Source organism: Pleurodeles waltl, chromosome 3_1 (genome assembly GCF_031143425.1).
Source record: "Pleurodeles waltl isolate 20211129_DDA chromosome 3_1, aPleWal1.hap1.20221129, whole genome shotgun sequence".
In the NCBI taxonomy this organism is placed as follows: Eukaryota; Metazoa; Chordata; class Amphibia; order Caudata; family Salamandridae; genus Pleurodeles; species Pleurodeles waltl.
In genome coordinates, this window is record NC_090440.1 from 70,930,654 (window position 1) to 70,947,523 (window position 16,870).

The window sequence follows — 16,870 nt, forward strand, 5'->3', positions numbered from 1 at the left end:
GCTTATCAAAGGAGTAGTGTTAAGCATTTGTTGTACATACACAAGCAATAAATGAGGAACACACACTCAGAGACAATTCCAGGCCAATAGGTTTTTGTATAGAAAAATATATTTTCTTAGTTTATTTTAGGAACCACAGGTTCAATATTTACATGTAATACTTCAAATGAAAGGTATTGCAGGTAGGTACTTTAGGAACTTTGTATAATCAAAATAGCATACACAGTCTTTAAATAAATCACATATAGCTATTTTAAAACTAGACACTTAGTGCAATTTTCACAGTTCCTAGGGGGAGTAAGAGTTTGTTAGTTCTTGCTGGTAAGTAAACTACCTTCGGGGTTCAAGTTTGGGTCCAAGGTAGCCCACCATTGGGGGTTCAGAGCAACCCCAAAGTTACCACACCAGCAGCTCAGGGCCGGTCAGGTGCAGAGGTCAAAGTGGTGCCCAAAACGCATAGGCTTCAATGGAGAAGGGGGTGCCCCGGTTTCAGTCTGCCAGCAGGTAAGTACCCGCGTCTTCGGAGGGCAGACCAGGGGGGTTTTGTAGGGCACCGGGGGGGACGGGACACAAGATAGCACAGAAAGTACACCCTCAGCAGCACGGGGGCGGCCGGGTGCAGTGTGCAAACACACGTCGGGTTTCCAATGTAAATCAATGGGAGACCAAGGGGTCTCTTCAGCGATGCAGGCAGGCAAGGGGGAGGCTCCTCGGGGTAGCCACCACCTGGGCAAGGGAGAGGGCCTCCTAGGGGTCACTCCTGCACTGGAGTTCCAATCTTTCAGGTCCTGGGGGCTGCGGGTGCAGAGTCTTTACCAGGCGTCGGGATCTGGGAGTCAGGCAGTCGCGGTCAGGGGGAGCCTCTGGATTCCCTCTGCAGGCGTCGCTGTGGGGGCAACTCTGGCTACTCACGTTCTCGTAGTCGCCGGGGAGTCCTCCCTGAAGTGTTGTTTCTCCACAAGTCGAGCTGGGGCGTCGGGTGCAGAGTAGCAAGTCTCACGGTTCCGGCGGGAAACGCAGTTGTTTTAAAGTTGCTCCTTTGAAACAAAGTTGCAGTCTTGGGTGAACAGGGCCGCTGTCCTCTGGAGTTTCTTGGTCCTTCTAGAGCAGGGCAGTCCTCTGAGGATTCAGAGGTCGCTGGTCCTGGGGAAAGCGTCGCTGGAGCAGTGTCTTTTAGAAGTGGGGAGACAGGCCGGTAGAGCTGGGGCCAAAGCAGTTGGTGTCTCCGTCTTCTCTGCAGGGTTTTTCAGCTCAGCAGTCCTCTTCTTCTTAGGTTGCAGGAATCTGAGTTCCTAGGTTCAGGGGAGCCGTTAAATACTAAATTTAAGGGCGTGTTTAGGTCTGGGGGGTTAATAGCCAATGGCTACTAGCCCTGAGGGTGGGTACACCCTCTTTGTGTCTCCTCCCAAGGGGATGGGTCACATTCCTATCCCTATTGGGGGAATCCTCCATCTGCAAGATGGAGGATTTCTAAAAGTCAGAGTCACCTCAGCTCAGGACACCTTAGGGGCAGTCCTGACTGGCCAGTGACTCCTCCTTTTTTTTCTCATTATCTCCTCCGGCCTTGCTGCCAAAAGTGGGGTCGTGGCCGGAGGGGGCGGGCAACTCCACTAGCTGGAGTGCCCTGTGGTGCTGTAACAAAGGGGGTGAGCCTTTGAGGCTCACCACCAGGTGTTACAGTCCTGCAAGGGGGAGGTGATAAGCATCTCCACCCAGTACAGGCTTTGTTACTAGCCACAGAGTGACAAAGGCACTCTCCCCATGTGGCCAGCAACATGTCTCGAGTGTGGCAGGCTGCTAAAACCAGTCAGCCTACACGGGTAGTTGGTTAAGGTTTCAGGGGGCACCTCTAAGGTGCCCTCTGGGGTGTATGTTACATTAAAATGTACGCTGGCATCAGTGTGCATTTATTGTGCTGAGAAGTTTGATACCAAACTTCCCAGTTTTCAGTGTAGCCATTATGGTGCTGTGGAGTTCGTGTATGACAGACTCCCAGACCATATACTCTTATGGCTACCCTGCACTTACAATGTATAAGGTTTGGCTTAGACACTGTAGGGGCACAGTGCTCATGCACTTGTGCCCTCACCTATGGTATAGTGCACCTTGCCTTAGAGCTGTAAGGCCTGCTAGAGGGGTGACTTATCTATACTGCATAGGCAGTGTGAGGTTGGCATGGCACCCTGAGGGGAGTGCCATGTCGACTTACTCGTTTTGTCCTTACCAGCACACACAAACTGGCAAGCAGTGTGTCTGTGCTGAGTGAGGGGTCCCCAGGGTGGCATAAGATATGCTGCAGCCCTTAGAGACCTTCCCTGGCATCAGGGCCCTTGGTACCAGTTACAAGGGACTTACCTGGATGCCAGGGTGTGCCAATTGTGAAAACAAAAGTACAGGTTAGGGAAAGAACACTGGTGCTGGGGCCTGGTTAGCAGGCCTCAGCACACTTTCAAATCAAAACTTAGCATCAGCAAAGGCAAAAAGTCAGGGGGTAACCATGCCAAGGAGGCATTTCCTTACACAACCCCCCCCCCCCCAAAACGAAAGAGGATGAGACTAACCTTTCCCAAGAGAGTCTTCATTTTCTAAGTGGAAGAACCTGGAAAGGCCATCTGCATTGGCATGGGCAGTCCCAGGTCTGTGTTCCACTATAAAGTCCATTCCCTGTAGGGAGATGGACCACCTCAACAGTTTTGGATTTTCACCTTTCATTTGCATCAGCCATCTGAGAGGTCTGTGGTCAGTTTGAACTACAAAGTGAGTACCAAAGAGGTATGGTCTCAGCTTCTTCAGGGACCAGACCACAGCAAAGGCCTCCCTCTCAATGTCACTCCAACGCTGCTCCCTGGGGAGTAACCTCCTGCTAATGAAAGCAACAGGCTGGTCAAGGCCATCATCATTTGTTTGGGACAAAACTGCCCCTATCCCATGTTCAGAGGCATCTGTCTGCACAATGAACTGCTTGGAGTAATCTGGAGCTTTTAGAACTGGTGCTGTGCACATTGCTTGTTTCAGGGTGTCAAAGGCCTGTTGGCATTCTACAGTCCAGTTTACCTTCTTGGGCATTTTCTTGGAGGTGAGTTCTGTGAGGGCTGTCACTATGGATCCATATCCCTTCACAAACCTCCTGTAATACCCAGTCAAGCCAAGGAATGCCCTGACTTGAGTCTGGGTTTTTGGAGCTGCCCAGTCCAGAATAGTCTGGATCTTAGGCTGGAGTGGCTGAACTTGGCCTCCACCTACAAGGTGTCCCAAGTAAACCACAGTTCCCTGCCCTATCTGGCATTTGGATGCCTTGATAGAGAGGCCTGATGATTGCAGAGCCTTCAAAACCTTCTTCAGGTGGACCAGGTGATCCTGCCAGTTGGAGCTGAAGACAGCAATATTGTCAAGATAAGCTGCACTAAAGGACTCCAAGCCAGCAAGGACTTGATTCACCAACCTTTGGAAGGTGGCAGGGGCATTCTTTAAACCAAAGGGCATAACAGTAAACTGATACTGCCCATCAGTTGTGGAGAATGCTGTCTTTTCTTTTGCTCCAGGTGCCATTTTGATTTGCCAGTACCCTGCTGTTAAGTCAAAGGTACTTAAGAATTTGGCAGCACCTAATTTATCAATCAGTTCATCAGCCCTTGGAATGGGATGGGCATCTGTCTTGGTGACAGAATTAAGTCCTCTGTAGTCCACACAAAACCTCATCTCTCTCTTTCCATCTTTGGTGTGAGGTTTGGGGACTAAGACCACTGGGCTAGCCCAGGGGCTGTCAGAGTGCTCAATGTCTCCCAATTCCAGCATCTTGTGGACTTCCACCTTGATGCTTTCCTTAACTTGGTCAGACTGTCTGAATATTTTGGTTTTGACAGGCATGCTGTCTCCTGTGTTCACATCATGGGTACACAGGTGTGTCTGACCAGGAGTTAGGGAAAAGAGCTCAACAAACTGTTACAAGACCTTCCTACAATCAGATTGCTGTTGGCTAGAGAGGGTGTCTGAGTAGATCACTCCATCAACTGAGCCATCTTTAGGGTTTGATGAGAGGAGATCAGGGAGAGGTTCACTCTCATCTTCCTGGTCCTCATCTGTTACCATCAACAGATTCACATCAGCCCTATCATGGAAGAGCTTAAGGCAGTTCACATGGATCACCCTCTTAAGGCTCCTGCTAGTGCCTAGGTCCACCAGGTAGGTGACCTGACTCTTCTTCTCTAGCACTGGGTAAGGGCCACTCCATTTGTCCTGAAGTGCCCTGGGAGCCACAGGCTCCAGAACCCAGTCTTTCTGCCCTGGTTGAAATTCAACCATTGCAGCCTTTTGGTCATACCAAAACTTCTGGAGCTGTTGGCTGGCCTCAAGGTTTTTACTTGCCTTTTCCATGTACTCTGCCATCCTTGAACGTAGGCCAAGTACATAGTCCACTATGTCTTGTTTAGGCTCATGAAGAGGTCTCTCCCAGCCTTCTTTCACAAGAGCTAGTGGTCCCCTTACAGGGTGGCCAAACAGAAGTTCAAAGGGTGAGAACCCTACTCCCTTCTGAGGCACCTCTCTGTAAGCGAAAAGCAGACATGGCAAGAGGACATCCCATCTCCTTTTGAGTTTTTCAGGGAGCCCCATGATCATGCCTTTTAATGTCTTGCTGAATCTCTCAACAAGGCCATTAGTTTGTGGATGGTATGGTGTAGTGAATTTATAAGTCACTCCACACTCATTCCACATGTGTTTCAGGTATGCTGACATGAAGTTGGTACCTCTGTCAGACACCACCTCCTTAGGGAAACCCACTCTGGTAAAAATACCAATGAGGGCCTTGGCTACTGCAGGGGCAGTAGTCGACCTAAGGGGAATAGCTTCAGGGTATCTAGTAGCATGATCCACTACTACTAGTATGTACATGTTCCCTGAGGCTGTGGGAGGTTCAAGTGGACCCACTATGTCCACACCCACTCTTTCAAAGGGGACCCCCACCACTGGAAGTGGAATGAGGGGGGCCTTTGGGTGTCCACCTGTCTTACCACTGGCTTGACAGGTGGTACAGGAGACACAAAACTCCTTGACTTTCTGGGACATGTTGGGCCAGTAGAAGTGGTTGACTAGTCTCTCCCACGTCTTGGTTTGTCACAAATGCCCAGCAAGAGGAATATCATGGGCTAAGGTCAGTATGAACTCCCTAAACTCCTGAGGCACTACCACTCTCCTAGTGGCACCAGGTTTGGGATCTCTTGCCTCAGTGTAAAGGAGTCCATCTTCCCAATAGACCCTATGTGTTCCAGTTTTCTTGCCATTGGACTCTTCAGCAGCTTGCTGCCTAAGGCCTTCAAGAGAGGGACAGGTTTCTTGCCCCTTACACAACTGCTCCCTTGAGGGTCCCCCTGGGCCTAGGAGCTCAACCTGATAAGGTTCTAACTCCAGAGGCTCAGTTCCCTCAGAGGGCAGAACTTCTTCCTGGGAAGAGAGGTTCTCTTTTTGTTGTTGTGTTGCAGCTGGTTTCCCAGTTGTCTTTCCTTTTCTCTTGGTGGGCTGGGCCCCTTTTCCAGGCTCCAACTCTACTTTTTCACCCTGAGCCTTGCACTGTGCCCTTGTCTTGACACACATGGCTGCATGGGTTTTCAATTCTACCTCAGCCCATGCTGAGAACTCCAGGTCATTTCCAAGCAAACAGTCTACTGGGATATTTGAGGAGACCACCACCTGTTTCAGGCCATTGACCCCTCCCCACCCTAAAGTTACCATAGCCATGGGATGTACTTTAGTCTGATTGTCAGCGTTGGTGACTGGATAAGTTTGTCCAGCCAGGTATTGACCAGGGGAAACCAGTTTCTCTGTCACAATGGTGACACTGGCACCTGTATCCCTCAGGCCTTCTACACGTGTCCCATTAATTAAGAGCTGCGGCCTGTATTTTTGCATGTTAGGAGGCCAGGCAGCCAGTGTGGCTAAATCCACCCCACCCTCAGAGACTAATGTAGCTTCAGTGTGACACCTGATTTGCTCTGGGCACACTGTTAATCCCACTTGGAGACTAGCCATTCCAGTGTTAGCTGGAGTGGAGTTAGAAGTGGTACTTTTCTTGGGACAGGCCTTGTCTCCAGTTTGGTGTCCAGGCTGATTACAGCTACGACACCAGGCCTTTTTGGGATCAAAGTTTTTACCCTTGTACCCAAAATTATTTTGTGAAGAGGCTCTGGGCCCACCCTCCTGTGCAGGTTTTTGGGGGCCTGAAGAAGACTCTTTACTATTTTTGTTTTTGGATGTCTCAACACTCTTCCCCTGGGGAGGCTTTGTGACCCCTTTCTTTTGGTCACCCCCTGTGGAAGTCTTGGTCACCCTAGTCTTGACCCAATGGTCTGCCTTCTTTCCCAATTCTTGGGGAGAAATTGGTCCTAGGTCTACCAGTTGCTGATGCAGTTTATCATTTGAACAATTACTTAATAGGTGTTCTTTCACAAATAAATTGTACAACCCATCATAATCATTTACACCACTGCCTTGAATCCAATCATCCAGTGTTTTTACTGAGTAGTCCACAAAATCAACCCAGGTCTGGCTCGAGGATTTTTGAGCCCCCCTGAATCTAATTCTATACTCCTCAGTGGAGAATCCAAAGCCCTCAATCAGGGTACCCTTCATGAGGTCATAAGATTCTGCATCTTTTCCAGAGAGTGTGAGGAGTCTATCCCTACACTTTCCAGTGAACATTTCCCAAAGGAGAGCACCCCAGTGAGATCTGTTTGCTTTTCTGGTTGCACAAGCCCTCTCAAAAGCTGTGAACCATTTGGTGATGTCATCACCATCTTCATATTTAGTTACAATCCCTTTAGGGATTTTCAACATGTCAGGAGAATCTCTGACCCTATTTAAGTTGCTGCCACCATGGATGGGACCAAAACCCATCTCTTGTCATTCCCTTTCTATGGCTAGGAGCTGTCTCTCCAAAGCCAATCTTTTGGCCATCCTGGCTAACAGGAGGTCATCTTCACTGAGGTTATCCTCAGTGATTTCAGAGGTGCTGGCCCCTCCTGTGAGGGAAGCAGCATCTCGGACTGTCACAGTTGGAATCAGGGATTGCGGGTTCCTGATCTCCCTAATTAGGACTGGAAGGTGGGAATTCTCCTCCAAGTCACTATCATCATCCTCTGGGTTGTCATCCTCAGAGGGGTTGGCTATTTCAAACTCTGCCAAAAGCTCCTGGAGCTGTTGTTTGGAGGGTCTTAAGCCAACTGGGATTTTTTGTATTTTGCAGAGAGACCTTGGCTCCCTCATCTTAAGATGGAGGTAAGGTGTGAGGTCGAGTTCCACCACATTCTCATCTGCACCAGGCATTATGTTTCTAAAAGTTGGAATACTTTTTAAGAATCTAAAACCATCTCTAGAACTTAATTCAAACTTTCACAAAACGTTTAAACTCTAAAAGAAATGCTAACAGGGACTAACACAAGGCCCTAGCAGGACTTTTAAGAATTTAGAAAAATAGCTCAAATTGCAAAAATCAATTTCTAATGACAATTTTTGGAATTTGTCGTGTGATCAGGTATTGGCTGAGTAGTCCAGCAAATGCAAAGTCTTGTACCCCACCGCTGATCCATCAATGTAGGAAGTTGGCTCTGTATGCACTATTTCAAAGTAAGGAATAGTATGCACAGAGTCCAAGGGTTCCCCTTAGAGGTAAGATAGTGGCAAAAAGAGATAATACTAATGCTCTATTTTGTGGTAGTGTGGTTGAGCAGTAGGCTTATCAAAGGAGTAGTGTTAAGCATTTGTTGTACATACACAAGCAATAAATAAGGAACACACACTCAGAGACAATTCCAGGCCAATAGGTTTTTGTATAGAAAAATATATTTTCTTAGTTTATTTTAGGAACCACAGGTTCAAATTTTACATGTAAAATGAAAGGTATTGCAGGTAGGTACTTTAGGAACTTTGAATAATCAAAATAGCATACACAGTCTTCAAATAAATCACATATAGCTATTATAAAACTAGCCACTTAGTGCAATTTTCACAGTTCCTAGGGAGAGTAAGAGTTTGTTAGTTCTTGCAGGTAAGTAAACCACCTACGGGGTTCAAGTTTGGGTCCAAGGTAGCCCACCGTTGGGGGTTCAGAGCAACCCCAAAGTTACCACACCAGCAGCTCAGGGCCGGTCAGGTGCAGAGGTCAAAGTGGTGCCCAAAACGCATAGGCTTCAATGGAGAAGGGGGTGCCCCGGTTCCAGTCTGCCAGCAGGTAAGTACCCGCGTCTTCGGAGGGCAGACCAGGGGGGTTTTGTAGGGCACCGGGGGGGACACAAGTTAGCACAGAAAGTACACCCTCAGCAGCACGGGGGCGGCCGGGTGCAGTGTGCAAACACACATCGGGTTTCCGAAGTAAATCAATGGGAGACCAAGGGGTCTCTTCAGGAATGCAGGCAGGCAAGGGGGGGCTCCTCGGGGTAGCCACCACCTGGGCAAGGGAGAGGGCCTCCTGGGGGTCACTCCTGCACTGGAGTTCCGATCTTTCAGGTCCTGGGGGCTGCGGGTGCAGAGTCTTTACCAGGCGTCGGGATCTAGGAGTCAGGCAGTCGCGGTCAGGGGGAGCCTTGGGATTCCCTCTGCAGGTGTCGCTGTGGGGGCTCAGGGGGGGCAACTCTGGCTACTCACGGTCTCGTAGTCGCCGGGGAGTCCTCCCTGAAGTGTTGTTTCTCCACAAGTCGAGCCGGGGGCGTCGGGTGCAGAGTAGCAAGTCTCACGCTTCCGGCGGGAAACGCAGTTGTTTTAAAGTTGCTCCTTTGAAACAAAGTTGCAGTCTTGGGTGAACAGTGCCGCTGTCCTCGGGAGTTTCTTGGTCCTTCTAGAGCAGGGCAGTCCTCTGAGGATTCAGAGGTCGCTGGTCCTGGGGAAAGCGTCGCTGGAGCAGTGTCTTTAGAAGCGGGGAGATAGGCCGGTAGACCTGGGGCCAAAGCAGTTGGTGTCTCCGTCTTCTCTGCAGGGTTTTTCAGCTCAGCAGTCCTCTTTTTCTTAGGTTGCAGGAATCTGAGTTCCTAGGTTCAGGGGAGCCCTTAAATACTAAATTTAAGGGCGTGTTTAGGTCTGGGGGGTTAGTAGACAATGGCTACTAGCCCTGAGGGTGGGTACCCCCTCTTTGTGCCTCCTCCCAAGGGGAGGGGGTCACATTCCTATTCGGAGAATCCTCCATCTGCAAGATGGAGGATTTCTAAAAGTCAGAGTCACCTCAGCTCAGGACACCTTAGGGGCTGTCCTGACTGGCCAGTGACTCCTCCTTGTTCTTCTCATTATCTCCTCCGGCCTTGCCGCCAAAAGTGGGGACGTGGCTGGAGGGGGCGGGCAACTCCACTAGCTGGAGTGCCCTGTGGTGCTGTAACAAAGGGGGAGAGCCTTTGAGGCTCACCGCCCGGTGTTACAGTCCTGCAAGGGGGAGGTGATAAGCATCTCCACCCAGTACAGGCTTTGTTATTAGCCACAGAGTGACAAAGGCACTCTCCCCATGTGGCCAGCAACATGTCTCGAGTGTGGCAGGCTGCTAAAACCAGTCAGCCTACACGGGTAGTTGGTTAAGGTTTCAGGGGGCACCTCTAAGGTACCCTCTGGGGTGTATGTTACAATATAATGTACACTGGCATCAGTGTGCATTTATTGTGCTGAGAAGTTTGATACCAAACTTCCCAGTTTTCAGTGTAGCCATTATGGTGCTGTGGAGTTCGTGTATGACAGACTCCCAGACCATATACTCTTATGGCTACCCTGCACTTACAATGTCTAAGGTTTGGCTTAGACACTGTAGGGGCACAGTGCTCATGCACTTGTGCCCTCACCTATGGTATAGTGCACCCTGCCTTAGGGCTGTAAGGCCTGCTAGAGGGGTGACTTATCTATACTGCATAGGCAGTGTGAGGTTAGCATGGCACCCTGAGGGGAGTGCCATGTCGACTTACTCGTTTTGTCCTCACCAGCACACACAAGCTGGCAAGCAGTGTGTCTGTGCTGAGTGAGGGGTCCCCAGGGTGGCATAAGATACGCTGCAGCCCTTAGAGACATTCCCAGGCATCAGGGCCCTTGGTACCAGGGGTACCAGTTACAAGGGACTTACCTGGATGCCAGGGTGTGCCAATTGTGAAAACAAAAGTACAAGTTAGGGAAAGAACACTGGTGCTGGGACCTGGTTAGCAGGCCTCAGCACACTTTCAAATCAAAACTTAGCATCAGCAAAGTCAAAAAGTCAGGGGGTAACCATGCCAAGGAGGCATTTCCTTACATGGACTAAATGATGAACCATGCAAACAGTCACCCCAGCCACAGATCTGAGCTTAGTACATTGTTTTTTTTGCTCACCATTGTTCGAGGTATTACACCTTATCGACCAGCCTATCTTGAATCCAGTGGCACAGTGAGCACGGGGCCCACGTCTGGGCATACCGTTCCCACTTAGGGTGAGAAAAGCAACAATAACAGATGAAGGATGGAATGCAGAACAATCCAAACCTTCAGTCATAGATTTGGGTTTAAACCATCTTTTTTTGCTGACCTGCCACCTCAGTTTTGACCCAACCATATGCAAATCATATATCATATATTGCTTCCCATGTGAACAGTCAGGGCCGAGTATTCCCTTGGTGAGCAGGGTTCAGCATTCCATCCATCGTCTGTTCTTTTTGCTTTTATCAGAAAAGCACAGCATGCTTAACAGGAACTTAGGGCCTAAGGGTTTGTGCCAGCGCGAAGTGAAGAAAAGTAGTACAAACTTTTGCCAAGTATTTACTTCCCAGTGCCAAAGGTATTTTGCATTGGAAAGGGGCCCTTCTCTCAACATAAACAGCGCATTGCAATCCTCTGCAGCACTTTGCATCAAGGGGGCCTTACTCGCTGAAGCAGGTGCTAACATGGAGAAGTGTTTTAATTTCTACACATATTTTATGTGTGCTGAACTGTACAGCACACATACAATGTGTGGAACGTTTAACAATTTGCCTAGCCAATGGATTTTGTTCTGGAAGGAATTTGTCCTGGAAGGATTCTGTCCAAGAATGATATGCATCCAGCACAAATTATTTGGCTGCACTATGGTGCAAATATTGTGTGTGACACTAGGTAGCCTGTTTGCACATCATTGCGGGAGTTGTGAGCAGGAGGCCATTTTTATGACCAATTAAGGCCTAATTATGCTTTTTCCACCTTGCACAATGCAGCACAGTAACTTTGCTTACTACAACTTACCTCTCTCTACCTCTCTCAACCCTTTCTCTTCCTCACCGCTCCAACTGACCTATCTCATTTCTCTCTCTACCTCACATCTTTCTCACTATCACAACTCTCTGCACCTTGCCGCTCTTTCATCACTTAAGCACCTAAATTACCTCATCACTAGTTCACTATCTCACTTCTCCACCTTCCCTTTCTCATTCCCCCTCTTCTTCGAGTTCTTAAATATTTACCTCTGTCTGGCTCTCTCTATTTCTCCAACCCTATGCTTATCTCAAGAAATCCTTTCTTTCTCTCTCAAGCACAAAACACATATCTGTCTGCAGATCTTTTTTCCCATTTCAGCTCACCCCTACATCTGAGCTGTCTCTCTCATCTTTTCCTCTCCCAACTCTCTAGTTTTGTATAAACTTCACCTTTCTTTTCCATTTCACATATGTCTTTTACCTTCCTCTTTTGGCTCGAGACCACATTTCTCTTTCTACTCTTCATCCCAATGCTCTCCCTGTTTCTTCCCCACTACTCTATGCTATTTTTGTATCTTCTCTTTTTACTCTCTGTCCTGCTTCTCTTTGTTTTCCTTCAATTCTCTACCTCTCCCTGCATTTACTTTTATCTAATTCAACTATTTTTCTACATTAGTCCGCCATTTACCTCACCCCTTGGACTACTGTACTCATTTGTCTCTCTATACATTCCCATCCCCCATCTCTATTTCTTTCTACCACACTCTATAAAATTACTTTCCTTTGTCCATCTGCTTCTTCCTCTGTCCACTCTCGTTATATTTACTGCTGGCTATCTTACCCTTCTTTGTTTACTTTAATTATCTCCCTACCTTGCGTATCCTTCTACATCATCTCTGTATCTCTTCCCTTTTTTCCTCTCTATTTTATGTCCCTAGCTATACTGTCTTCTTTCTCACTTCTTGTACTCGGTAGGGCCACAAGTACCTGTCTAGCCTTGGTACTATTTGGTTGGTGGACGCCAGGCAGCTGGAGCTTTCAGCTGTTTTTACGTGTCCCCGTCTCTGAGGGTTTAACATATAATTTGATATTGTTTGGCTCACAAGGGCTTGAATGAGCTAAAAAAGGGGTAATAATTGCAAAGCTGTTCCAAATAATGGGCCAAAATATATATCTTGCCCATGGCCCCACAAATTCTTAAGATGTCCTTGTGATCATGCCTGAACAGTGATTGTAATGCGCATTTAAGTATTTAATGTTGCTATTCAATCACCGTTTATGTTTCACTATTTAATTCAACTTGGATTCCCTAAGAGTATTTGCTTTTTCAAGGTGTGTTTCTATAGTCTTTTTCACACAACATATGACGCTTGGATATGCATACTTTGAACTGAGTCACCTTCAGGAGTCAAAGCAAATTCAGGTTGTGCATGAGTTTTTAAATGGCACACAATGGAAAGCTCTGGAGTTGTAGCTCAACCTTGTCCTCACTGCACAGCGCACAGAATGATCGTTGCATGTGTGCCAACAGTAGCTGTGTAAAAGTGTAAGAGATATGGATGGACGATTTTAGAAGGATGTTGGGAGAAAAGGGGCACATGTACCTAACAGAGAGCGACACTGCAGAAGAAAGTGGAGTGAAAGGGGAAACAGGAGTGTCTGAGATCCTTCGAAAGCCACTATTCCTTCCATGGACCTTTGTAATGTTTAATTCACATTCTCTGATTTTCAGAACTAAAAGAGTATGATTTCCAATTATTTGCAAAAAATGGTTGAATTATTTACATATCTGACACATTTAACAAGAATTTGCAAAGCAATAGGGTTACCTTCTTTTTGGTATATGTGTTGGGTCAGCTAAAATATGTTCAATGAAATAATATTTCATTGCATTGGTCTTGAACAGACCAGTATCAACAAGCAGAACACAACATTCAAGATGCAGAGACAGACTTGGATGTGAACACCGCTCCACCATAGAAGGAAGAAATAATTACTGCCATCCGATCTCTCAAGAACAAAAAGCTCCTGGCCAAGGCAACCTGAATGCAGAAATGTTCAAGGCAGACTCCGAAACTTTAGCTGAGATCCTCCAACTACTTTACACTGATTTGGGAGGGAAAGAAAAGACTAATTGATTGGAACCAAGGCATCAGCGTCAAGATTCCAAAGAAGGGAGAATTAACCAACTGCTACAACTGGAGTGGAATCACCCTTCTGTCAACCCTGAGTACAATCCTGGCGAAAATTCTTACACCGCGTGTTTCTGATGCTGTGAAGAAGTTAAGAAAATACGAGGCCGAAGGTGTATTGATCAAATCCTTACTCTACACAACATCATAAAGCAGTCTACAGAGTGGCACAGACAACAATACATCAACTTCATTGCCATTAAGAAACCCTTTGGCAATATCCACCATGACAGCCTCTGGTGTATACTGAGAGCCTATGGCATACTGCAGCAGACATTTTTCCTCATCAATAGCTTTTATGATAATTTTGCAAGGTGGGAGATAGTGAGTATAGCTTTGAAGTCAGGACTGGTGTGAGACTGAGATGTGTGATGTCAGCGTTGCTCTTCAACCTAGTCATCAACTGGGTGATGTAACACACAACAGAAGACCAAGCCAGAGGAATTATTTGGACCTCATTCTGTACACTGGTGGATTCTGACTATAAAGATGACACAGACAGACAGACAGACAGACAGACACACACACACACACACTGCAAGAAAGGCTATCTCAACTCAACATCCATGCACAGCAACTGGGCCTGAGGATCAACACGAAGAAATCAGCAGTTACTCCACTTTCCAAACCCCTCACCAATCAAGATGGATGGATAGGACCAAGCCATGACTAAAGTGTTTACCTACCTCGGCAGTGCTATCATGCATGATGGAGAAGCAAGCAGTGACATCAAGAGTAGACTGAACAAGGCAGGAATGCCTTCAGGATGCTAAATATCGTGTCATCTCAGTACAGCACCAGCACAAAGATGAGGCTTTACCAGAGCTACATTCTGTCCACACTCATGTATGGATCAGAATGCTGATGGATGACGAAGAGCGACATCATCCGACTGTCAGCCTCCACACCAGTAAACTGAGAAGAATCTTGCTCATTTTCTGGGCACAAACCAGGTGGATGATATAACAGAAACTTGCCCGACACAGACAGAAGTGGAGGTCCTTTGTTGCTGTCCTACATGCCAGCAGGCATAACAGGCAAAAAGTAAGTAATGACAGAAAACTGATCAAGGCACCTAAACCTCTTGGTAACTATTCCTAGTTATACTTCTTTAGCCACACATTTAAAGACTCCCTCCCCTTCTCCGTCCCACTTAGAGCAATGTTTTTTTTGTTTGCATTGTCCAATACTACAATAAGCATGGATCCTGCGAGAGTAGTTCACTGCCTTTTGATGTCGAGTAACTGGGACAGCAGCATGCCGAGAATAAAAACTAGAAGGTCCAAGCATACAATCTCTCCATTGGCATACAACCTGAGTGAAAGGACATGTTGTGAATTACAGCCCCCGAGAGAAATTGAGAGGATATGCTTTAATTATCCTCTTAGATGCCGTCACCCCAATATTACCCAGGATTCGTTACAGTTATATTAGTATGACTACATTGATTTCAGTGACAAGTCCATGTACTGAATCTTCAGCGCTAAAATTAACATGGGGGCTGAGTTTTAAAGAAGGTGTCACTCTTATGCAAAAGCAGATGTTAGGGTTCAATAGCAACATAACTTACTTTTGAGGTACTTTTTACAAAATCAGTGGCCTCAACCCACACTTACAAGGGATAACACATACTTGCTAAAATTCTGTGACAAACGGGGGATTTTAACACGTTTCAAAAACACTAACGACCAGAAAGCAGCTATTACCCTTTTCCACTCAGATTTGTTTATTTTAATTGTATTGCTCTTTAAGCCAACTAAGGATTATAGTCAGAAAGACGTGGCTAAAGGCGTGTGGCAAAATGTTTTACTTGCATTCAGCCAACATACCTAGCAAGACGAAACTCCTAAAGGGAACGCAGGAATATGTTTTTGAAATCTGCGCACAGGTACTGCTATGCTCAGAGCCAAGCTTGGTGTGCAGGGTCGAACTGGCGTATTTAGAGGCTAATCAGGCTGTGCCCTAAAGGACCAGTGTTTTGGCGGTTTGTGGCCTGTGTTATAGATTAGCGGGCAGTCTGTTTTCTATTGATTTTGCTGATCCTACCACAAACATTAATTCCCCCTAACAGGCAGAAATGCGTGCAGTCTCATATACTTTGCCAAACACCTCTACAGCGTGTCTTTACAAGTTAAAACCATCCCCGATTGACAGACGTGGGCCACGTTTATTTAGCTACCAAATTCTCTAATTGGGGACACTTTTATGTTGGTGCCTACGCCTATTTTGTATTCCAGTCCAACCTTGTTTTTTCAAGTATTTAAAGGACTGGCTCCCAGTATTTCACTCTGCAAACCTTCTCTGGGCATTTAAAAATGTGTGTATCAAGTATTCCTGGAATGTCAAGGCTGTCAGCAATTTTGCGACGAAACTCCAAGGCGAGCACGCCCAGCTTCACCAGGATGGCACTTATTACTATTACCATTTTGCATTTACTTGCTGCAATGCTAATAGGTGTTTTTGCACAGGGGCAGTGAATGACGACATTAGCACCAGGACCCCCGCCGCTGCCAGGTCAACAATATGATTGTTAATAACAATGGCTCACCTCAGGCATGCCCGGGCTCTCTCTCCTTTCCAGGTACCCCCTGACCCTGCGCTTGTGGCCCGCAGCTCCTGGTGTTACAGTGACACACACTTCCGGCGTCCGAACACCAGTCTCCTAGCAACCGCTCGACCTTCGAAAGCGTGTCTCTCGGGGGTTGTAGTTTTTTTGTTTCTAGTTTCGCGGAAGAGGGAAAGCACACGCTGACCAATATAAGACTACAATACCCAGGAACCCTACACGCAACGTGATGTGGCCGCGTCCTTAACGTTCCCCGCTCGCATCTGCCTGGGCGGGACGAGGGATAGCTGTTGTGTCGTGGTTTTCTGTCTCATTTTACTACATCAAATTAAGTCGGAATACTGCTGCAGGCTGCACTCATGCCAACGTTTCGACACTACAAAGAGAGTTATTTTGAAAAATAATTTAAATCTGAGGAGTTTACTATCCCCATTGATGTACATTGAGACACAGGCAGTAGACCGTTAAAATAGAGGCACATCCTACATACCAACATTTTAGAAGAGAAAAATGTGAGATTTCTAGAAAAAAGTTGGGAGAATGTATTTTCCCCCTTGACTTCTATTGGGACCTGAATTGGGTTACTGTTATGTATAAGAATTTGCAAGTCTGCTGCCACAGGATCAGATATTAGATACGCAAATGTACGTTTTTTCCCCTTACCTGTCAGGAGCGCTAAGAAATCGCTATGCAGGCAGAGAGAGTGTCAGCCCTTCCAAGTACCATGCATCTTGCGTTGAATAACGGATTTTTGGTTATTTTCCCTCATTTCTGTAATGCCTGAGATTGTTACCCTAAAGAACCGTGTCTTGAGGTGCGCTAAAACCACATAGTTCCAGTTTCTCACTTTGCTAGCTAAGCTTTGAGTACTGTTTATCAAAGGCCACAAGGTGGCACTGGTATACAACGGGAGGTATTGCCATATTCCTCCCACCATGCAAACAGCAGGTGGGAAC

At 47.0% G+C, this 16,870-nt stretch overlaps 1 protein-coding gene across 1 annotated transcript in view; it reads right to left on the minus strand.

Annotated features, from left to right (window-relative positions):
* Positions 1-15,993, minus strand: part of IFTAP (intraflagellar transport associated protein) — a 155,377-nt gene extending 139,384 nt beyond the window's left edge. Inside the window, exon 1 of the mRNA XM_069221818.1 lies at positions 15,897-15,993. Coding sequence (XP_069077919.1) covers positions 15,897-15,905 — 9 coding nt within the window. The 5' untranslated portion in view covers positions 15,906-15,993. The remainder of the gene's footprint in view (positions 1-15,896) is intronic.
* Positions 15,994-16,870: the final 877 nt, after the last annotated feature.